The sequence below is a fragment of the Chionomys nivalis genome, chromosome 2 (assembly GCF_950005125.1).
Source record: "Chionomys nivalis chromosome 2, mChiNiv1.1, whole genome shotgun sequence".
In the NCBI taxonomy this organism is placed as follows: domain Eukaryota; kingdom Metazoa; phylum Chordata; class Mammalia; order Rodentia; family Cricetidae; genus Chionomys; species Chionomys nivalis.
In genome coordinates this window covers 81,105,026-81,129,396 of record NC_080087.1, presented here as the reverse complement: position 1 = coordinate 81,129,396, position 24,371 = coordinate 81,105,026, and the positions used below count along the sequence as shown (strand labels likewise).

Here is a 24,371-nt window from a genome sequence, read left to right as displayed (position 1 = left end):
GCAGGAATAGCCCCAGGTTAAAGTCCACTGTCATGTTTTGGAAAAGAAGAAAAAAGACGGACATAGGCCCTGGATGACTCAGACCGGGCTGAGTGGTCCAGCCTTCTTTTCATACCTCCTCCCTCTCCACAAAGTACTCTGTGTCCCTGAGCCCCCCAAGATGGAACTTTGAAGCCACAGCACCCCTTTTTCTCAACATTGCTGACCCTTGAATAAACTTCTACCAACTTTTGTCTCCTGATATTGGCCTTGGTGTGGTAGGAAGTCAGATTTCTAATTCCAGAATAATTGGTTTCATTACCCAAGGTCTCTCTCTGCTGTTCCTGTGACTTCTTGTCTCTGTCTGTTTTAGTGCCCCCACCAGGACTAGGCATTGTACCTAGAGCCTGAATAAGCTTTGTTACTTAGTCACCCAGCTCCTCACTGGTAAACTCTAGGGAAGCACTCTATCACTGAGTCAGGCCTGGCCCCCTCACTGGTAAATTTTAGGTAAGTGCTCTTCCACTGAGCCACACCTCTAACCCCTCACTGGGGGATTCTAGGCAGGGCCTCAACTCTCTTTTTACTTTTTGTTTTGAGACAAGATCCCACTAAGTTGCTCCAGTCTGGCCTTAAACTTGCTAAGATCCTGCCTCAGCCTCCCGGATATCTGGGGTTGTAGACCTGCACCAACAGACCTGGCTTCTGAGACCAAGCCTCACTCACTATTGCAGCCCATGGCTGGCCTTGAAGTCAGAACCACTTGTTCCAGCCTCCCGCGTGCCTAGGTGCAGATATGTCCCACCACGCCTCGGTCTCTTTTCAGCATCTTCATGTGCTCCTCCTTGCCTCTCTCCCTGGGCTTCTTCGTGCCTGTTCAGGTTCTGAACTGGACTTGTGATCTCCCTGTAGGGATTAAGAAGTTAATATCCCATGTCAAGATTATCTATAGGCCTCACCCAGGCCAGCCTCGGGCTCTGCAGAGCATGTCCCAACTGCTGATGGCTTTGGGGAGACTCTTTTCAAGGTAGACCTCTCTCCTTAGTGCTGCCTGTGGCCGGGAGCCAGATTCACTGTGCCTGCAGCTTGGAAGGAAAGCTGTCCTCAGCAGAATGTCAAGTTGTCAGGGTCGGTACTGAGCTGTGAAGCTTCATGCCTGAGATGATTTCCCCACCCTACAGGGAGAAATTGCAGATCAAAAGACTTGGCTTGTGTTTGTGGGGGTGGGGTATGGAGTGTTGGTGTGTGAGGGGTGAGAGCCTATCTTCCTACACCCTACTGCCTCTACACATGGTTCTTATCTTTACTCATTATCTTTATATTGCTGTTGTTTCCAGGAATTATATTTAGAGCACTGCACATGCTCTGCCATTGAGCCACACCCAGTCCCTCACTCAGGGATTCTAGGCAGGGGCTCTACCCCTGAGAGAAGACCCCAGCCCCTCACTGTGGGATTCTGGGCAAGTCCTTTACCACTGATCCATTTCACCAGACCCCACCCCCCAGGTAGATTCTGGGCAAGTACTCTAACACTGAGCCACACTCCAACCCCTCACTGGGGGATTCTGGGCAAGCTCTATACTGTTGAGTAACATTTCAAGCCTTTTTACCCCTCATGGAAGGTGGGGACAGGGTCTCATTATGTAGCCCTGACTGGCCTGGAACTCACTATGTTGAACTCATAACTATCTGCCTCTGCCTCCCCAGTTCTGGGATTAAACACATGGGCTACCATGCTTAGCTTCTAATCCCTTTTACTTTTTGAGACAAGTTCTCACTATGTCGTCCAGGATGGCTTTTGAACTCACTCTGTAGCCAGGCAGGTTTCGATCAGTGATCCTCCTGCCCCTATCTCTGGAGTATCTGAGATTGTGGACCTGGATTTCCAGGTCTGTTTTTCTTTTTCTTTGCTCTTTTCTCCTCTACCCACCTCTTTGGTGTTCTCTCTCTCTCTCTCTCTCCCTCCCTCCTTCCCTCCCTCTCCCTCTCTCTCTCTGCCTTTAATACCAGAACTCAAGAGGTAGAGGCAGGCAGATCTCTGTGAGTTTGGGGCCAGCCTGGTCTACAGAGTGAGTTCGATCCAGGACATCCAGGGCTACACAATGAGATGCTATCTGTAAAAAACAAAAAGCAAAACAAAATAAAAGAAACTAAAAACACAAAACAATAATAAAAAACCAAAAATCTTTGTGTGATGTGTATGGCTCTCTTGCCTCCGTTCGTCTGTGTGCCACATGCTAGTGCCTATGGAGGCCAGAAGAGGGTGTTAGATCCCCTGGAACAGGAACGAACAGTTGTGAGCCACCATATGGGTCCTGGGACTCGAACCAGGGTCCTTTGGAAGAGCAGCAAGTACTCTTAACTGTTGAACCAACTCTCTAGCCCCCGTTTTCTCTTTATCTGTCTCCTTTCTTCCGTGGCTGACAGTGTTTCCCTCTGTCGCTCTGCATCCTCTGTTTATTAAAAGGCGGTGGTCAGAACTGCGGTCTCTGTGAGCATTGCATCAGGGTTTAGATCCCAACTCTACTCATTTCTGTTGCTGGGATCTGGGGAAAACCATCTCATATTTCTGGGTCTCAGTTTGGTCATGAACAGATAATGACAATGCTTCTTTGTTCCATAGGGAAAGTTAAAGACGTTGCCTAGAACTGTTTCCTTAGGAAGCACTGTGTAAGCCATTCTAATTGTTTCTTAGCCCCTCAGGTTCTCTGACTTCAATCCCACAGGCCCCCTGCTTGCTATGTTTCCTGGTAGCTTTCCCCCTCTTTCTGGGTTTCTCTGCCTGTCTATCTTTAGGTCCCCACATCCTTTGCTTTCAAGCTGGTCTTCTGAAAACATTAGCCCTTCCCTCTTTTGTTTGCTGTCCTGGAGACTGGATCACGTGGGCATCATACACGTGGGCAAGGAGCATCAGTGAGACATATCTTCAACACTTTCAAAAACTTAACTAAGGACAATGTCTAGTTAGGCTGGCTTTGAACTCAATCTGTAGCTCACACAAGTCTTTGATTTTGCAACTGGTGACTCCAGGAGGGGTTTAGAACAGGCAGGACTTAGGAAGGCGGGGCTTAGGATGGGCGTGTCCCCACCCCTCTCAGCATCCAGATCTCTTCTTCACCATAAAACAATGGTTTTCAACCTTCCTAACGCTGTGACCTCTTGATACAGTTCCTCACGTTGTGGTGACTCCTAACCATAACATTCTTTTTTTTTTTTTTTTTTTTTGGCTGATGTTTAAGTTTGCTTTATTGAAAAATATGGAACGCTTCACGAATCTGCGTGTCATCCCTGCGCAGGGGCCGTGCTAATCTTCTCTGTGTCGTTCCAGTTTTAGCATATGTGCTGCCGAAGCGAGCACCCATAACATTATTTTCATTGCTGATTTATAACTGTAATTTTGCTACTGTTATGGATCATAATGTAAATATCTGATATTCAGATAGTCTTAGGTGTACACTCTGAATCGGTGGTTCAATCCCCAGACTGAGAATCACTGCCATAAAGGGGGTTTCTCCTTTATTAATTTAATTAAATCAGATATAAATCTATTGCCAAAAATATTTATTAGGAAATGATACAAAAAGCCCAGGAAAGGGTACATTACAGAGTAGGTCTGTGGGTCTGAGACTGCATTTCCCCTTTGCCACGTCATTCTTTCCTCGAAGACAGTTTAAGATAGGAGGGTAAAGGACCAATATGCCAGGCCCAGGGGTTAGGAAAGGGAATGTGGTAGAGACCCTGATGGAGGCCCACGACAGTGAAATCAGCTGGAAGAGACACAGAGCAGTCCCTGGGCGCGGCACTCAGCGAACCTGCACACATAACTGGAAAGGCCTTGGCAAATTGCCCAGCCCTGAGCTAAGCGGGGTCAGGTCGATGTCCTCAGGCTCCACCAGCGGTTGCAACGTGAAGCTCTGCAGAATGGAGGTGAGGTATATGAAGAGCTCCATGCGCGCCAGAGGCTCCCCCAGACACAGTCGGCGTCCTGCGTGGGTGGGAGGGCCAAGAGCAAAGGTGAGGTAGAGAGTGTGGGGCAGCACTCGCACATGATCAGAGGGAAATCTGTGGGTTTGAAGATAACGGCTGGGGATATCACCGACAAAGGCCTCAGAGTTTTGGGGGAAATGAAGCCGAAGTAGCTGGCTGGGTTCAAATCCCGTATTTGAACGTTCCCACAGCCGAGACACAGCTGGGGTGCAATCAATCCGGTATGATCTGGCTATGGAGTCCAACTCTCAGCCTCTGCCCCTTCCCAGAGGTATCGGGGCACACAAAAGGCGACATGGTAACTTATCTGACATTACCCCTCATTTCGTCCTCTCTGCTGAGTAAATAGGAGTCCTGCCCTCTTTCCCCTTCCCCGCCCCCTTCCTCCTCCCCGGTTGTCTGAGGACAAGGCAGAGTTAAGGAAAACCAGAGCCAGGCTCGCCACCTAGTGGAGAGTCTGAAAATCTTCTTAAAGATTTCCACTTGGGAGTTACAGGAGCCAAACTGGAAAAGAGGGATCTCTGCAAGGAAAGCTAAGAACGGGATGGGATGGAGAGGGCTTGCAGAGTCGGGTTAGGAGTATGGTTCAAAAGAGCGACTCCATCCTTACCAGCCGAAAATGGCATGAAGGCAGGGCTCTTCTTGAAGGATTGATTAGCATCCAGAAAATGCTCGGGATTGAACTCCCGAGGCGCCTTGAATAGTTCGGAGTCATAGTGCACGGTGTTAAGAAGCGTGATGACATCTGTGTCCTGTGTGGACGAGGAGACAGAGTCAATGTAGACCTCCTGAGGATTTTACTATTTTCATTTTATGTGTCTGAGTGTTTGCCTGCATATAGATACGAGTGCCACGTGGGTGCAAGTGCTAAGGAGGTCAGGAGAGAGAGGCTGGTCTCCTGGAACTGGGACTGGGGGTTGTGATGTGGACGCTGGGAATCCAATCCGCATCCCCTGGAAGAGCAGCCAGTGCTCTTAAAACTGCTAAGACAACTCTCCATTCTGGAAGAGGGTTGTTCTGTCTCCATCAAATCCAGATTTCTATGCTGCAAAGATGGAACTTCTAGGGGCTTGAGAAGGGTGGACAGACTCCAACCAGGGTTCCTAGAGATAGGTGCTGATAGCTGCTGCTGAGATCTGAGAAACCTTTGGCCCTGATCTTTGAAGGAGCAGCTGTAGGGGTTCTGAGGGAGGGGTCCTCCAAGAATGTTGTTTTGGCCTCAGGAGATAGATGTTCAGATGAAGTCCCAAACCCTGGTGATTCTGGGGAGGGTCCAAAGTAGGGGTTTGAGATAGGAAAGGAGTATGTGGTTATAATGGTGCGAGAAGGGTTTCTGGGAAAGGACTCTGTTTCTAAGAATCTGAAATGGCTAAAGTGGCCAGTGCTTGCAATCTCAGCACACAGGAGGTAGAGGCAGGACGATCCGGAGTTCAGGTTCACTCTTAGTCACATAGGGAGTTTGTGGCCAACCTGGGCTACAAGAGACTCTCTCTCAAAATGTACAAAACAGGGCTGAGGAGATGGCTCTGGTGTTAAGGGTACAGGCTGCTCTTGAAGAGGACCTGGGTTTGATTCCCAGCACCCACCCAGCCGTATGGAACTCCAGCTTCAGAGAACACAGCGCCCTCTTCTGGCCTCCTTGGGCACTGCATGCATTTGGTGCACAGACATACTTTCCAAATAAAACACCCAGCCATTCACATAAAAAATCAAATTAAAAATTGAAAAACCAATGTTTAAAAAATTTTAGAAACAAGCAACTTCCCACGTCTACAGCTTCACTCTGGATGCTGATTGCTAAGGTCAAGGGTACCCCTTAGCCAATTAAAAGATCCTGAAATTCCTATTCCTAGGTTACCCCTGCACACCTTGGGTTTCAGGAAGCCGTGGAAATGCGTGTCCCGTATAATGCGGTGAGGCAGGTTCATGGGGATGATGTCTGCGAAGCGCTGTACTTCGTGGATCACTGTGTCTGTGTAAGGCCGACAAGGTTATGCTGGTTGGGGGTTATCAGATGCCTGTGTAATTGTGGGTGTAGTTAGCTTCCTTGGGTTGCGGTTTTCCTTCTAGTACTCTCCGTAAGGCTGGGTTTGTGGATACATATTGTTTAAATCTGTTTTTGTCATGGAATATCTTCTTTTCTCCATCAATGGTGAATGAAAGCTTTGCTGGGTATAGTAGTCTGGGCATGCATCCAGGGTCTCTTATTGTCTGCAGCACATCTATCCAAGACCTTCTGGTTTCCATGGTTTCCACTGAGAAGTCAGGTGTAATTCTATAGGTTTTCCTTTATATATTACTGACCTTTTTTTTCTGTAGCTCTTAATATTCTTCTTTGTTCTGTATGTTTCGTGTTTTGATTATTATATGGTGAGGGAATTTATTTTGATTCAATCTATTTGGTGTTCTGTAAGCTTCTTGTACCTTCATAGGAATATCCTTCTTTAGGTTGGGAAAGTTTTCTTCTATAATTTTGTTGAATATATCTTCTGTGTCTTTTTTTGCATTTGTTTTTTTATTGATATTTATTGAGCTCTACATTTTTTCTGTTCCACTCCCTGCCTCTCCTCTCCCCCTTCATTCCTCCCCCAAGGTCACCAGGCTCCCAATTTACTCAGGAGATCTTGTCTTTTTCTACTTTCTACTTACCATGTAGATTAGATCTATATAAGTCTCTGTTAGTGTCCGTATTGTTGTCTAAGTTCTCTGGGATTGTGGTTTGTAGGCTGGCTTTCTTTGCTTTATGTTTAAAAACCCCCTATGAGTGAGTACATGTGATAATTGTCTTTCTATGTCTGGGTTACCTCATTCAAAATAATGTTTTCTAGCTCCATCCATTTCCTTGCAAAATTCAAGCTGTCGTTATTTTTTCTGCTGTGTAGTACTCCATTGTGTAAATGTACCACATTTTTCTTATCCATTCTTTGATCGAGGGTCATTTAGGTTGTTTCCAGGTTCTGGCTATGACAAACAAAGCTGCTATAAACATGGTTGAGCACATGTCCTTGTGGCATGATTGAGCATCCTTTGGATATATACCCAAAGTGGAATTATTGGGTCTTGAGGAAGGTTGTTTCCTAATTTTCTGAGATATCACCACACTGACATCCAAAGGGGTTGTACCAGCTTGCATTCCCACCAGCAATGCAGAAGTGTTCCCTTTTCCCCACAACTTCTCCAGCATAAGTTGTCATCAGTGTTTTTGATCTTGGCCATTCTTAAAGGTGTAAGGTGGAATCTCAGAGTTGTTTTGATTTGCATTTCTCTGATGGCTAAGGATGTCGAACATTTTCTTAAGTGTCTCTCAGTCATTTTAGATTCCTCTGTTGAGAGTTCTCTGTTTAGGTATGTACTCCATTTTTTTAAAATTGAATTATGTGATCTTTTGGTGTCCAATTTTTTGAGTTCTTTGTATATTTTGGAGATCAGACCTCTGTCTGATGTGGGGTTAGTGAAGATCTTTTCCCATTCTGTAGGCTGTCATTTTGTCTTGTTGACCATGTCCTTTGCTTTACAGAAGCTTTTCAGTTTCAGGAGGTCCCATTTATTAATTGTTTCTCTCAATGTCTGTGTTACTGGATTATGTTTAGAAAGTGGTTCCCTGTGCCAATGCGTTCAAATGTACTTCCCACTTTCTCTTCTATAAGGTTCAGTGGGGCTGGCTTTATGTTGAGGTCTTTGATCCATTTAAACTTGAGTTTTGTGCATCGTGATAGATATGGGTCTATTTTCATTTTTCTACATGTTGATATCCAGTTATGCCAGCACCACTTGTTAAATATGCTTTCTTTTTTTTCATTTGATATTTTTTGCCTCTTTATCAAATATCAGGTGTTCAAAGATGTGTAGATTGATATCCGGGTCTTCTATTTGGTTCCATTGGTCCTCCTGTCTGTTCTTATGCCAGTACCAGGCTGTTTTCAGTACTGTAGCTCTGTAGTAGAGTTTGAAGTCAGGGATTGTGATGTCCCCAGAAGTTCTTTTATTACCCAGGATTGTTTTGGCTATCCTGGGTTTTTTGCTTTTTCATATGAAGTTGAGTACCATTCTTTCGAGGTCTTTGAAGAATTTTGCTGCCGGGCGGTGGTGGGGCACGCCTTTAATCCCAGCACTCGTGAGGCAGAGGCAGGCGGATCTCTGTGAGTTCGAGGCTAGCCTGGTCTACAAGAGCTAGTTCCAGGACAGGAACCAAAAAGCTACAGAGAAACCCTGTCTCGAAAAATCCAAAAAAAAAAAAAAATTTTTTTTGCTGGGATTTTTATGGGCATTGTGTTGCATCTGTAGACTGCTTTCAGTAAGATTGCCATTTTTACTATGTTAATTCTACCTACCCAAGAGCATGGGAGATCTTTCCATTTTCTGGTGTCTTCTTCAATTTCTTTGTTCAAAGATTTAAAGTTCTTGTCATACAAGTCTTTCACTTGTTTGGTTAGAGTTACTCTGAGATATTTTATGCTATTTGTGGCTATTGTGAAGGGTGTTGAATCTCTGATTTCTTCCCTAGACCTTTTATCATCTGTGTTCAGGAGGGCTACTGATTTTTTTTTTTTTAGTTAATCTTGTATCCTGCTAAATTGCTGAAAGTGTTTATGAGTTGTGGAAGTTCCTTGGTAGAATTTTTTGGGATCACTTATGTAAACTATCATGTCATCAGCAAACAGTGAGAGTTTGACTTCTTCTTTTCCAATTTGTACCCCCTTGATCTCCCCTTGGTGTCTTATTGCCCTAGCCAGGTTTCTCAAGGGAAGGTTCTGGTGGTCTGGCTGGAGTATATGTGGACTTCTGATCCTATTAAGAAAAATAAGACACGGGTTTAATGTTTCTCAACCTCCCCATCCCACCCCAACTTGCTAGAAGACAGCCAACAACATCTAAGTTGTGTTTGAAACCTGAGATCCGTGGTTTGTTATGAAACAGGCGGTAGTGCTGTGGAGTTTGAATTTCTTCCTGCTTGGCCTTTATTGCCTGTCTGCAGAAAGGGGAATAGGGCAAGGAGACAGTGGGGGTGTGTGTGGGGGGGGAGCAGAGGGCAGGGGGTGGGGAGAACCGTAGAGCACAGCTAGGCAGAGCTGCAAGCCATATCTGTGCCGGGATTTATTTGTTAGTTGAGCCAGGGTGAGGAGTGTGCGGCTCCACAGAAAGCTTGTATCACAAGAGCTGGAAGGGAGAAGGGAAGAATGGAGGTGATGAGAGAGAGAGAGAGAGAGAGAGAGAGAGAGAGAGAGAGAGAGAGAGAGAGAGAGCCAGGAGCAAGCTACAGCCCTCCAGGTGGACCTTCTAAAAGGTGCCATTTCCCAAGTCTCCATCACCCCCAACAGCCCATCGGATTGTGAATTCATCAGTGAATTTATCCGCAGACGAAGTCAGAGTTCAGTGAGCCAGTCGCTTCCCTGCCTTTGACTGTTGCTGCATTTTTCCTTACCTCATTATTAACGTACATTAACTATCTATAAAATGGTTATAATATGTTTTATTAAACAAATTTAAAAATTATTTTTATTTTATGTGTATGAGTGTTTTGCTTGCATGTATGTCTGTTTGCTGTATGTGTGCCTGGTGTTCATGGAAAGCCAGAAGAGGGCTTTGGATTCTCCTAAGACTAGAGTTATAGATATGAGCCACCAAGAGGGTGCTGGGATTCAAACCTGGGTCCTCTGAAAAAGCAGCCAGTGCTCTTACCCACCGAACCATCACCACTCCAGCCCTCTCATGATGACATTTTCATAAATAAATATTAAGTGTTAGGATCATTCTGCCCCATCACCCTCTCTTGTCCCCTCCCACTGATCTTCCTATTTCCCATTAGTCTTGGGGACCAAAGTCTTAACACATAGGCCTTTGGGAGGAACATTCTAGATCTAAACCATACAAACTTGCATACAAATTCTATGTAGGTGCCATGGAGGTTCTGTGTTCACAGATAAGCATAGGGGAACCAAGAATGTTAAACCCACACCTTGCATTATTCTCAGAACACCTAGTTTTTCAGAGCAGAAAAGAGAAGCACAGAACAGGCAAATTATTACCTTGAAGTTATAGCACTACCAGTTAGAGGGACTGGTATCCAACTATGTCAAATTGAGCACTAGAATTCACACTCAACCAAATGAGGATTCATCTAAGTTGTCTAAGTTGTTTCTTCCCCTACTATAAACACCTTGGGTTTTGAAGCCTTAAGATCAAGAGAGAGAGAATCGGAAGAAGATGATGGATTGACTGTGTGTGTGTGTGTGTTAGGAAGAATGAGTGTACACTGAGATGAGAAGAGGTTGTTGCTGACGTCCTGCCGAAAGAACATGAAATAGTCACTTTTGGTGTGGATAGGGTTGAGAGTGAGTCCAGAAGGATGCATTTAGAAGGGTGAGAATGTGGGTGTTACAGGATCAAATTTGCTCCTGGATCTTCCAGCATGAGCATCACATGGAATGTGCCATCAGTGCTGCTAAGTTGGGATTGCTCTCGCTTATCCTGGAGGGACCCATGTGGGCTTGGGAGGCACTGATGGTCAGGTCATCAGAGTTACATGCTCAGAGGCATTCCAGGCTAGCAGCCTTAGTGGTGACACATGTTGAAAAGGACTCAATACCTCTGGACACTGAGACCTTTAGGGAGGAGCAAAGAGCAGAGGCAGACACAGGAGGCTGTTTGTGAGTTTGGGGTGAGTGGTTGAGTGAGTAGAACCTGGCAGGTATTGGTCCAGCAAATGCTGCCTCCTGGCCAGTGCCTGGAATTCTGGTGGTCCTGGGCTCCTGCTTTCCCCTCTGCTGTATTGAATAAGAAGGAGAAAGCAGCTGGGGGAATTTGTTTCTCAATGCAGGTGACAGCAGCAAAGGTTCTGAGTGTCCAGACTGGCTCCCATGATCCTGCACAAGAGGACACAGCATTTGAAGGGAACAGGGAGTTGGGTGACAGAGGGAGATGCTCTTGGCCTTGTTCTTTCCATGTGAAAGGGTGGGCAGCCCAGTTTGACTTTACACAGAGACTGTTTTGCTTGGCAGTGTCCTGGGACATCTAGAATGAGATAACTGTGAACTCAGGAGACCCTTCTCTTTGCTGGACCCAGTGTCCCATGTGGCTGACTGGATGATATTGCATGGATGGATGGATGGATGGTGAAGAGTATGACTGAGGCTAGGGTTAGATCTTAATCTTATCCAGATGTTGTGTTGTGACCCTGAACACATGATGCTATTGTTTGAGCCTTCTGGGACCTTTGACATCTTCTCCCAGGCTATTTCAGTGGAGCATGTCCTAGTGAAGGCATGAAGGTTACCAACAACAGATGTGCTCAGTAGACTGCAACTGTTTTATTTCTGGGGCTAGTGGAGTTTACGAATGTGGAGCTGGCAGGAATTTCTTCATGGTGTCCCCTGAAGTCTAATCAACTCAAAGTCTCCCCTTTTGAAAGGGAGAAAGGAGAGGGGGAGCATTTCAAGGAGGACTCACACCGACTCCTTCCTTATGCAGCCAAGGACACCTCACTCCAGCTGAGGGCAGGAAGCTTTCCTTCCCGATGGACAGACAGCAGGACAGAAAGGAAGATGAACAGCACAGGAATCAAGAGGGGAACTGGGGAGGAGGGAGGAAGACTAGCAGGTGTGGGAAGGGGAGGAGAGAGAACTGGAGACCATGGGGTAAATACGGTAAAAGACATGATAGGAGCCGGGCGGTGGTGGCGCACGTCTTTAATCCCAGCACTCGGGAGGCAGAGGCAGGCGGATCTCTGTGAGTTCGAGACCAGCCTGGTCTACAAGAGCTAGTTCCAGGACAGGAACCAAAAAGCTATGGAGAAACCCTGTCTCGAAAAACCAAAAAAAAAAAAAAAAAAAAAAAAAAGTGATAGGAATGACAGGAGTGAAAGGAATGGACTTCATGGAACTAGGAACCATGTGCAGCTAGTTACCCCAGCTCACGGAATACAAAGCTGAGGCGACATTGGCGGCTGACAGCTGCGGGAAAGACAGCTGTTTACTTTAAGGGCCTGGCTCTCATAGGTCGACCATGCTCCAGAGAATTCCCACTCACCCAACATAAATGGGAAGCACCAAGTGGATGTGGATGGCCTAGAGGCTGAGAACACCTGCTGCCCTGAGGAGGACCTGGGCTCCACTCTCGCATCCACACGAGAGCTCACGACTGACTGCTGTCCTCTCCCAGGGGATCCAGCTCCCTCTTCTGACTTCAGTGGCCACCAGCAATGTACATGGTACATATACATAGTTGCAGGCAAAATACTCATACACATAAAATAATCAGATAAAAAGTGTTAGAAGAGGACACAGAGCTGAATGGGTAGCAGAGCTGCGGAGGATCTAGGAGTTTGGAAGAAAAGAATAAATAAGATAAACATTCACGAAATTATAAAAGAACCAGCACAAAGATGAAGACCTCAAAGAATATGAGAAAAATAAACACTGACAACAAGCAGGATACAATGACATCAACAGAGAAGCCATGAGAGCTAAAGGAAGAGACAGAGACGTGGGCAGAGGCTGGTGTTGGGAGACAGTAACTGACAACACAGGGCTGGAGTCAGACAGGAGAGAGACAGATGAGCTGGCTGCAGACACCAAGAGACAGCGCTGCAGACAGGAGATCAGAGACCTCCTCTTCTCTCCCGGTTCTGGTCTTGCCCCACCTTCCCCTCCTCCCATGCCTCCTCCCTGTCTCAGACTCTGAGTTTATCTTCTCTGTGTCCAACGCTCTGCAGTTCTGATTCCCCGGACTCTGCTGGTGCTCACGGGTGGTGCCCCTATGGCCGTCCATTCTGTGCCTCAAGCGTGGTGTCCAGAGCTAAGTGGAGCTTATGTTCAGGACCCAACAGGTGGTCTTGCCAACCCCAAGTTCAGCATCTGAACAGCAGGGAACTGTCCAGGCCCCATGGCTGAACTGTCGGGGTCCCAGTGGCTGAGCTCAGAGAACTCAGAGATGCAGACAACTGGGGGCAGCCCCGGGGATGAGTCCTCGACCTCCTTCATTTCTCCAGGGCTGGAGCTGATGTCACTGAAAGATGGTGCTCAGAAGAGAGACTTGCCAGTCACTCCTTCACAGCTGTCCAGTAACGGTCGTGAAAACATTTGCTTCTCAAAGACCTTTGTTATTATTCATCATCATTATTATTAATATTTTGTGAAGGCCTTATAGCAATGACACTTCTTTAGGACTGGCATGTTCATATGCAACTGCATGGTACCTGAACTGCTGGGTTTTGTAAATACTTCTGTGACGAGTAAACACACAGTAAAAGGTCTCTGCCCTGGGTAATTGTGCCACAGCTCTGAACCTTGGTAGAAGGAGCCTGCCCTGACTTCTTTTGGCAGATTCACAGTCCCTTCCAAAGGATCCTTGATCAAAAGGACTCAGCGGCATTGGGACGTGGGCTGAGATGTCATTACCAACCCTTACTTAGTGTCTCCTTTTGACCCAGAGTGAGAGAAAAGAAAGAACCTGAGAAAGGGCCATGCAAACATGGTGCTCTGGTCTACCCGCTCTGAGCAGCACTTCCCTTTCTCATGCCCTTTTCTCTGGCTAAAGCGTTTGTCCTCTAACAAGCAGCCTACACTGTCATGCAGAGAACATGCTGCCAGAAGCAGTGACTCAGCTGAGTTCCATCCTGGAGCAATCTTCTCTGCATCCTCCCAAGATCTGCTCTAAGAGCACACACAGCCAAACTGACCTTGGCCAGAACACACCTTCTGCGTGGGGAACAAACCCCACTTTTGATTTCAAGCAAGCTCAAGAATAAGATGTAATACACTTGAAAGTGTTGAAACTATACAAATATCATCTTTTGCCATAAGAGTGAAACTGCAAATCAATAACCAGGGAAACTGAAAAATTGATCAGCAGTGGAAATTTAAGCCTCCACTAAAAATATCCTTTGTGGTGAAGAAATGAAAACTCGGTGTATTCGTGGTGTGCCGTCGGTGTTTTCACGTATGCACCCATTGTGAAGAGGGTAGATCAGGCAAAGTGACACAACACAAGCTTGGTGCCGGGTGGAAGAAACCACAAGGGAGAGTCATATGAGAAGGAGAATCGGAACATGGTGAGCAAGCCCGAGAGACATCCTGCCTGTTTCTCTGCACAGAGAACGCATACACAAAAAAACACCTGCACCAAAAACAAAGCAAGTTCAAGTTTCTGGGTTTTTTAAATACTGTATCTCCATTGGTTCAGGCTGCTATCAAATTCCTGAACTCAAATGCTTCCGTATCTGTTTCTTGAGTGCTGAGATCACAGGTGTGTCATGATGCCTGGCTCACTAAAGACACAGTGGAGAATGATATTTATGTCTCTAAAATGTGAAATTGTTATTATTTATGTGGAGCTGTGTGAGGTTTCGATTGTGTAGAAAGATCCAAAGAATTGGCATCTGCCAACATAACGGTTGGGAAACAGAGCTGAGATGGCAAGGACTGAATCAGAAATAAAAGGAACATTGTTCTTGATGCCATGGAAATAAGAAGCGGGCCTGGAGGGGTGACGCAGCAGTTACAAGCACCTGCTGTTCTTGCGGAAGACCAGGGTTGGCTCCCTGCACCTATATAACAGCTCACAACCCCCTGTAACTCTAATTCCAAGTGAGTTAACTCCTTTTCTGGCCTCCTCAGGCACTTCCTGCACATGAGCACAGACAGATAAGTGGGCACACACATGCGTGTCAATTAAAGAATAAGTAACACTGTTAACCACAGAGCAATTTGTGCTGGGGTCCTCTGCATATATGATACGGTTGTGTAGCTTGGTGCTCTTGTGGGACTCCTAACAGTGTGAGTGGGGACTGTCTCTGGCTCTTTTGCTTGCTCTTAGGATGTTTTTCCTTCTATTGGGCTGCCTCATCCAATCTCAAGACATGGGATGTGCCTCATCTTATTGTAACTTGTTATAACTTACTTGGTTAATATCCCTGGGAGGCCTGTTCTTTTCTGAAGGGAGATGGAGAAGGTGTGGATCTGGGGGAAGAGGGTAAGTTGGAGAAGGGGCTTGCAGAAGAGGAGGGAGGGGAAACTGTGGATGGGATATAATATAAGCAAAAATAAATAAAAATAAGTGAATAAATAAATTTGAAATAAGTATTATAAGAGAACGCTATGATAAATTCTGCACCAACACATTAGTTAACAGAAATGTAATAGACAAATTTTTTATTTACTTATTTTGTGTGTATGGGTGTTTTATCTTCATGTGTTCTGTGAACCACATACATGCCCGATGCCTTGGAAGACACAATGGGGCATCAGATGATCTGGAACTGGAATTACACATTGTTGTGAACAGTTCTGTGAACAAAATGGGTGCTGTGATCCAATAGCTGAGCCATCTTCCTGGCCCTATTAGAATCTCAGATTTTGTCACAAATGAGAGAAGCATTTGGCGTTTTTCTTTTACTATTTACTCTGTCACTCAACTAAGTTTCTCATGCTGAACAGCCGCTGTGTCCCCAGGAAAAAATTGTCATTGTCTGCATAACATTGTCATACAACTGCACAATCCCTTCTATGTGATGTTAAATTTTAACGTCTTGTATTTTATTGAGTGTTTTTAAGTTCACCCTGTTTAGACGCTGTAGACATATTGTATTACAGGTTGATAATGGCTTTGGTATCAGGACAGTGAAACGGAGACTGAATTAGAAAATAATGCCTCTTGGATTAACTGGAAAAACAGACAAGTGTTGGTGTTCATAACTCTAAACGTGTTTGATTGCATTCAATTTTGAAGCCATCAAGTCATACATATTTTTTAGATGGCCTTGTTTGCTATTCTTATTTTTACTTTTTTATATATATGTGCAGATATTTTATTCCTTTCTGAATCAGTTTGGGAATTTTTTTGTACATTTCTAAAAACTTGTTTGTTGCTTTATATTATTTAATTTCCTGTCAGGTAAATTATCACACCATTGTCTTCTTATGTGTCTTATTTCAAATTTGTTTACTTATTCCTTATTGGTGTGTATGTGTGTCTCTCTGTGTGTGTCCTTACCCATCTGTGCACCGTGTACGTGTAGTGCCAGAGGGGACCAGAAGAGGGTCACTTAAAACTAGAGTTACAGATATTTTGTGTTCCTTCATGGGATGCTGAGAACTAATCCTGGTCCTCTAGAAAAACAGCAGGTGCTCTTAGCTGCCGAGTCATGGCTGCAGCTCTCAATCCTTCTTATTTCCATGACATTGAGACCAATGTCCAATCAATGCTCCTCTTTCATTTGCATCACACTTCTGTTTGTCAGTTGAGCTGGCAAGAGTCATTTCTGGTGAGCTTTCTAAAAAACCAAAATGACACACAAATCTACTCAAATAGGTTCAGTAATTTGACATCCGAGGAGGACTCGGGAGGAGATTGCTCCAGGATGGAACTCAGCTGAGTCACTGCTTCTGGCAGCATGTTCTCTGCATGACGGTGCAGGCTGCTTGTTAGAGGACAAACACATTCACCAGGGAAAAAGGCATGAGAAAGGGAAGTGCAGCTCAGAGCGGGTAGACCAGAGCACCATGTTTGCATGGCCCTTTCTCAAGTCCTTTCTTTTCTCTCACTCTGGGTCAAAAGGAGACACTAAGTAAGGGTTGGTAATGACATCTCAGCCCACGTCCCAATGCTGCTCAGCTCTTTTGGTCAAGGACCCTTTGGAAGTCTACCCAAAGACAGTCAGGGCCGGCCCCTTCTTCTGAGGTTCAGAGCTATGGCCCAAATACCCAGTCCAGGGATATTTCACCACTGTTTGTTTAATAAACATGGAATCATTTACTAAACCTAATGGAGAGAGAGAGAGAGAAAGAGAGAGAGAGAGAGAGAGAGAGAGAGAGAGAAGAGAGAGAGAGAGAGAACCATAAACACATAACTGAATTCCAGTCCTAAAGAAGCCAAAGGTCCACCGGGTTGAAGATACCATCATTGTAAAGTTCTGTCGTGCTCAGATAGACTTCACGGGAAGTAAGTGTTTGCACGCTCGTATAGGACAGCTGTGAAGGAGTGACTGGCAAGTCTCTCTTCTGAGCACCATCTTTCAGTGACATCAGCTCCAGCTCTGGAGAAATGAAGGAGGTCGAGGACTCATCCCCGGGGCTGCCCCCAGTTGTCTGCATCTCTGAGTTCTCTGAGCTCAGCCACTGGGACCCTGACAGTTCAGCCATGGGGCCTGGACAGTTCCCTGCTGTTCAGATGCTGAACTTGGGGTTGGCAAGACCACCTGTTGGGTCCTGAACATAAGCTCCACTTAGCTCTGGACACCACGCTTGAGGCACAGAATGGACGGCCATAGGGGCACCACCCGTGAGCACCAGCAGAGTCCGGGGAATCAGAACTGCAGAGTGTTGGACACAGAGAAGATAAACTCAGAGTCTGAGACAGGGAGGAGCCATGGGAGGAGGGGAAGGTGGGGCAAGACCAGAACCGGGAGAGAAGAGGAGATCTCTGATTTCCTGTCTGCAGCGCTGTCTCTTGGTGTCTGCAGCCAGCTCATCTGTCTCTCTCCTGTCTGACTCCAGCCCTGTGTTGTCAGTTACTGTCTCCCAACACCAGCCTCTGCCCACGTCTCTGTCTCTTCCTTTAGCTCTCATGGCTTCTCTGTTGATGTCATTGTATCCTGCTTGTTGTCAGTGTTTATTTTTCTCATATTCTTTGAGGTCTTCATCTTTGCGCTGGTTCTTTTATAATTTCGTGAATGTTTATCTTATTTATTCTTTTCTTCCAAACTCCTAGATCCTCCGCAGCTCTGCTACCCATTCAGCTCTGTGTCCTCTTCTAACACTTTTTATCTGATTATTTTATGTGTATGAGTATTTTGCCTGCAACTATGTATATGTACCATGTACATTGCTGGTGGCCACTGAAGTCAGAAGAGGGAGCTGGATCCCCTGGGAGAGGACAGCAGTCAGTCGTGAGCTCTCGTGTGGATGCGAGAGTGGAGCCCAGGTCCTCCTCAGGGCAGCAGGTGTTCTCAGCCTCTAGGCCATCCACATCCACTTGGTGCTTCCCATTTATGTTGGGTGAGTGGGAATTCTCTGGAGCATGGTCGACCTATGAGAGCCAGGCCCTTAAAGTAAACAGCTGTCTTTCCCGCAGCTGTCAGCCGCCAATGTCGCCTCAGCTTTGTATTCCGTGAGCTGGGGTAACTAGCTGCACATGGTTCCTAGTTCCATGAAGTCCATTCCTTTCACTCCTGTCATTCCTATCACTTTTTTTTTTTTTTTTTTTTTTTTTTGGTTTTTCGAGACAGGGTTTCTCCATAGCTTTTTGGTTCCTGTCCTGGAACTAGCTCTTGTAGACCAGGCTGGTCTCGAACTCACAGAGATCCGCCTGCCTCTGCCTCCCGAGTGCTGGGATTAAAGACGTGCGCCACCACCGCCCGGCTCCTATCATGTCTTTTACCGTATTTACCCCATGGTCTCCAGTTCTCTCTCCTCCCCTTCCCACACCTGCTAGTCTTCCTCCCTCCTCCCCAGTTCCCCTCTTGATTCCTGTGCTGTTCATCTTCCTTTCTGTCCTGCTGTCTGTCCATCGGGAAGGAAAGCTTCCTGCCCTCAGCTGGAGTGAGATGTCCTTGGCTGCATAAAGAAGGAGTCGGTGTGAGTCCTCCTTGAAATGCTCCCCCTCTCCTTTCTCCCTTCCAAAAGGGGAGACTTTGAGTTGATTAGACTTCAGGGGACACCATGAAGAAATTCCTGCCAGCTCCACATTCGTAAACTCCACTAGCCCCAGAAATAAAACAGTTGCAGTCTACTGAGCACATCTGTTGTTGGTAACCTTCATGCCTTCACTAGGACATGCTCCACTGAAATAGCCTGGGAGAAGATGTCAAAGGTCCTGAAGGCTCAAACAATAGTGTCACCAGTTCGGGGTCACATCACAACATCTGGATAAGATTAAGATCTAACCCTAGCCTCAATCATACTTTTCACCACCCATCCAATAATATCCAATCATATGGGACACTGGATTCAGTAAAGAGAAGTGTTCCAGAGTTCACAGCTATAGTTGGTAAAGATGCCCCATTTATTTAGGCTTGACATTTCATCTCCTTTTCCAGTACCTGCACCAGTTTAAGTGTCTGTGCACTGTGTTTGTTGTCTAATGTATAAAGAGGCTTGTCTGATAGGCTCAGAGCAGCCAGGACTAGACATCAACATATTTAGTGAACAACTTGTCAATGTGATCATTGTGTGTGCATTTTACAACCCAATTTAACTAAAAGCTAATTTGGAACTTTTGGAGCCATTGTGGCATTCATTGGTATCACTGCTTTATAAGACCAGGTCAGTCCCTCTGCCAGCTGGGATTTCCTTGCCTTTTGAATCTGAGCAGTGTTTCAGGGACATGTGACTGTGACCTGCTTCCCTATTTCTCCCACTTGTGGGCAGAGGAGAACCTTGGTTATATGTTATACAGTGTCGATCACGGCCTCACTTTGTGGCTTCCTTTAGAACTCTTGGTACTGGGAGATAGCACAGGGTCAAAGTTAAGAACATCTGGACCCAGGAGCTGACAGCAGGATCCTATTGGACCGTCCATATATGTCACTTGCCAGGAACTCCATACGCACATGCCTGGATCCTATATTAACTCCACATCTTCAGATGGTCGCCGAGGAATCTCCCTTCTAAGATGGTTAACTCTATGCGCCTTCTCACCAAAGTGTCCAATTCTGCAGCAACATATCCTGTGCCATCAAAACCCTTGGATTCTTTCCTAAAACCCCAAATCTATGTCTTTGAAGTTCTTTCTCTATTTGGATGCTTCCCAAGCAGATATAGCTACCTCTTCAATTCTGGAAGTTTCCTAATCCGCATTCTTATTCCATTATGCTACCCTGGCAGTTTCTTCTGTCCTAGAACCTACTACATGTAAACCAGCCCAGAGGTGACTCCACCTTTTTCCTTGCCTCTGGGGTCATAAGCAAGGCAGTTGCTTGACAGGGCAATAGTTGGGAGGAAAAATGAGATCATTACTAAATAGGAGCAAAAGCCACCCTTCCAGCCTCGAGTATAAAGACACACTGCCCTGATCATCACCTGCCTGTCCCTCCACTGCCACCATGATGGTCTCAGGGATGCCCCCGGGGGCTGTGCTGACCTGCCTCGTCTGTGTGGGGCAGAGGAGACTGTTTGGAAAGATGCCTACAGTACCCATCCCATTGGTCATCATTGAGAACTTTCTGGAATTGGACACAGAGTAGTTTTACGATTCCATTTCAAAGGCAGTTCTGGGCAGAGAGAAGGGTGAGTTTGGGGTGTGGGGCACACCTGGTGTGTCTGGGAGTCCAAGGCTGAAGCCTGACTGGGTCAGAGTGTGGACATAGGGGAGTGACAACCAGCTCCTAATGTATCCAAGTCCCTGACATCAGGACATGGGCAGTTCAAAGCGTGACCTCTCTAACTCCTCACATCCCTCCCCTCGGATCAGGGAGCACTATGGTCCTGAGTTCACCGTCCACCTGGGGCCTTGTCCTGCTGTGGTTCTGTGGGGATACGATGCAGAGAAGGAGACTCTGATCCACCAGGCTGAGGAATTCAGTGGCCGTGGAGAGCAATCCTTCTTCCACTGGTTCTTCAAAGTTTATAGTGGGGATGACAGCAGGCAGGAAATTAGGCCAGACAGACATGTGACCACAAATTCCATAGTTCCCCTTCCCCCGACTCACCTGCTCACTCCAAGCCCTTTGTCTGGTCTTTGACCCACTTACCTGTACAGCGTTAAATTGCTCTGTGGCCTTTGCTAGATTGTTTTAGAATCCCTACATCCTAATCTCCCTGCATTTCTGTATTTCTCTAGGTGTCTACCTGGTTTCTCTTGCTGGGTATCCCTCTCTAATCTTACAGACTTTTTTTTCTACATTTAAAAATTTTTTTAAATACAGTTTCTCTGGGTAACAAGCCTGGCTGTCCTGGAACTCATTCTGTACACCAGGCTGGCGATGAACTCAGAGATCAACCTGCCTCTGCCTCCTGAGTTCTGGGATTAAAGGTGTGTGCCACCACAGCCTGGCTTAAAATTCTTTTTCTTATTTTTTTTTTATATATTTGTTTGTATATTTGATGTGTCCCACACCATGTACCATGACTTCCTGGTGTCTGTGGAGGTCAGACTTGGGCATCAGATTCCCTGGAACTGTAGTTTAGACTGCTGTGAGCTAACACATGGATTCTGAGAATTAAACTCTGATCATCTAGCAGAACAGCCAGTGATCTTAGCTGCTCAGTCGTCTCTCCAATCCCTCTTTCTCTTTTTCACTGTTATGTCAATATGTGGTGTCTGTGACACTCACTCAAATTTGGATTTTTCACGTTTCCCAGCTTTCTTCTTCTACTTTTACGCACTTCACCCACTCCAGCCCTTTGCCCTGCTCCACACCCCCCAGGATCTGGTCAGAGAAGCCATATTGCCAAAATGTGCCTCTCTACCCTCTTCCTGTGCTTGTGTTTGGATCCCCAGGTGTGGTGTTCAGCTCTGAGTAGCCGGCCAAGCAACTCAGGTGCTTCCCCATCACCACTGTGAGACTTTGGCTTTGGCAAGTGTGACGTCTAGGAGCGGATCATAGAGACCAGCTTTCTCATACAGGCCTTGCGGACACAAATGGTGAGGCTGGGGTCATGGAGGTCATGGGATAGATAGGAGAAGCAGCAGATTCCCAAGAGTTCTGAGTTGCCACAGACAGTGGGGACTTTGGGAAAAGCACCGACTCTCTGGTGCTCACACTGCCATCAGCTGAGTCCTGCTTCCCCAATCTTCTTCCCTTTCAACCCTGGCCAGCCTCCCAGGGGCTAGCATAGATCCCACCTTCCACAGGAGCTCAACAGTCTTTAATGTCATCAGTTCCATTGTGTTTGGGGACTGCTTTGAGTATGGTGGCAAGGAATTCCTGTCCCTATGATGATACAAAGTTTCCAGTTCCCATCTACTTCAACTGGACCAGTCATCAGTTCAAGTAGCTGGAGCCCCGACCAAATCCTCTCCGGAATCCTGGCATTGCCACCGGTGCTGCGTCGCACATCCTTCTTTGGACATACCTTCTCAAATATGCTTCCATCTTGGACAACTAAACAATGAGATCAAACCCTAAGAAAGGGCCCAATACAGAATCCCCATGGCAACAGATGCCAACTAAATCAGAGTGTGAAACTAGATATATCCCTTCCATGCAGCTTTCCTTCTGGGCAGGCGTCCCCTTCCCAGTTACCTTAACCTCTGACAGTTGCTACTACTGAGTCATTCTGGATGACTTTGTATACAGAGAAGTGGCTGCCTCAGGTCCCTCATACATGCATGAACATCTGACTTTACAAAATCCAATCTACCACAACTGTATGTTCATACACATGTCCTAAACTGGCCCATTAATTACCCAGACATAGAGCTAGAGAGATTGTTCAGTGGTTAAGGGCATGTACTGTTCTTGCAGAGAACCCAAGTTCAATTCCCAGGACCCACTTTAAGTGGCTCACAAGAGTCCATGACTCCAGCTTTAGGGGATTCAACACTTTGGTACCTGCAATCATGTACACACACACACACACAAAGACACTTATGCATAGTTAGATAAAATGAATATCACAAATGCTTTTGAAAATATCCATAGAAGTGTTATCTTCCAGATAGATGAGCAAAAACCTGAACAGGTACCTCAATTGAAACTCCAAACACATAAGGACCTGGGTAGATTATCTACACATACCCACAGGGTGTTGACCTGGATATATTATCTACACACACCCACAGATGTGTTCTCCAGCCAAGGCCATTCTTTGAGCCTTTCGGGAGTACTCTAGGCAATGCACTTGAACACCCAAATGCTTGCGTCCAAGTTTTCTTCACTGCAATACTGGAAAGCAACCTCACTTGATGCCTAAACACATGCACAACAACCTACAACCAAAATGCCAACAGTTATCTGGAAATATGTGCCAGCCTAGCCTTTCTGAGTGCCAGTCACCTGTGTGGTTGCTACAACAAAGGCACACCAAATGTCTTTCCATCTAACCTCATTTGAATATGTACATCCGTTTGTGCAGTTTCTGCCTTTATCAGTCCTTACCCTAATATCTGATGCCCTTACCCTAATATCTGATGCTGCAGAGATGACCCAGTCCATTAAAGCAAATTGTGGATAAGTCCACATGAAACATCCTTTTGTTCCCTCCAACCAGCAACTAAATACCTGGAAACCAGGGGAAGGCTTTGAAGTCTTCTTCCTCCTCTCAGGTCCCATGTCTCAGGTCCTGATGCTGACAGATGTCCTTCCACCATTTCCTCTCTCCCATCACAGCTCTTTGAGATATTCTATTCAGTGATAAAGCACCTGCCAGGATCCCAGCACCAGGCCTGGACCTATAAGGAGTTGCAGGAGCTGGAGGACTTCATAGCCATGAAGGTGGAACAAAGCCAGCACACTCTGTATCTCACATCCCCCTGGGACTTCATCAACTCCTTTCTCTTCCACATGCGGGAGGTACTCCCCGTAGTCATGGTGGATAGCTCAAAGCCTGGGGTTGGGTGGGACAGGAGCAGGGGTCATGCACATTAGTCCCCAGCATAGTAATACTTACCTTCTCATCACAATTAATGACACTCACCCATCTACTGAGCCTTTCTGCAGAGGAAAAGTGTGTGCAAGCATGCACGCTGGCCACTCCTGTGACTTCAGTTCCAAGGAATTCAATTTTCTTTCCTAGCTATTTCAGGCACCAGGCATGTATTCATTGCCCTTATACACATGTAGGCAAAACACTCATATAAATATGAATAAATCAAACAGATCTAAAAATGTTGTACTCAAACATCAGTAAAGGAAAGAATGAACATAAGAAAGACTATACTTGCAATAACTTTGAAATGTTCAATATCCAGCAGACAAAACCTGAGAGTCCAAGAATATAGAAAGGAGTTGAGATAAAAGCTGAAAATATAGAGATTGTCAGCAAAATTATGTAAGAAAATTCTCCAAATGTTACCAAACATCAGAAACATTTGAAACTCCAACACACATGACCATAGAAGAAATTGGCAAAACATTATGATTAAGATTTCAAAAGTTCAAAATAACATTAAAAACTATAAGGAAGACACTGAATGTACCTAGAAAGGTAAACACACCAGAATAACAGATTTCTCATCTACAGCTCTAAAATCCATAGAGCAGGAAATGAAAGCAAATAAATGTGCAATATGATTTTTATACCCAGAAATAATATTCGTTAAAATGAAGGTGAACTAAAGCCATGTGAACACAGACAAACTAAGCTCTTCATAATAATTGCCAACTCAGCATAAAGGGCTATCACACAGGGATGAGGAAGAATATCTCAACCATAAAAGCCCATGGCAGAATAAAATTTATTAGAAGATAGATGAACAAAGTAATCCATTATGTTCAACATGATTTCAATAAGGGAGAAAGTGAAACTAAC

The 24,371-nt window shown here is 45.7% G+C and overlaps 1 protein-coding gene and 1 non-coding gene across 2 annotated transcripts in view; both read right to left on the bottom strand.

The window, feature by feature from the left end:
* Positions 1–3,230: 3,230 nt before the first annotated feature.
* LOC130870641 (U6 spliceosomal RNA) lies at positions 3,231–3,337 on the bottom strand. Its single transcript, XR_009056777.1, has one exon. It is a non-coding gene; the product is annotated as a U6 spliceosomal RNA (small nuclear RNA).
* A 205-nt stretch (positions 3,338–3,542) lies between these two features.
* Positions 3,543–24,371, bottom strand: part of LOC130870283 (cytochrome P450 2F2) — a 46,881-nt gene continuing 26,052 nt past the window's right edge. Inside the window, exons 9-10 of the mRNA XM_057762944.1 lie at positions 4,577–4,718; positions 3,543–3,964 (exon numbers count right to left, since the gene is read on the bottom strand). Coding sequence (XP_057618927.1) covers positions 3,783–3,964; positions 4,577–4,718 — 324 coding nt within the window. The 3' untranslated portion in view covers positions 3,543–3,782. The remainder of the gene's footprint in view (positions 3,965–4,576; positions 4,719–24,371) is intronic.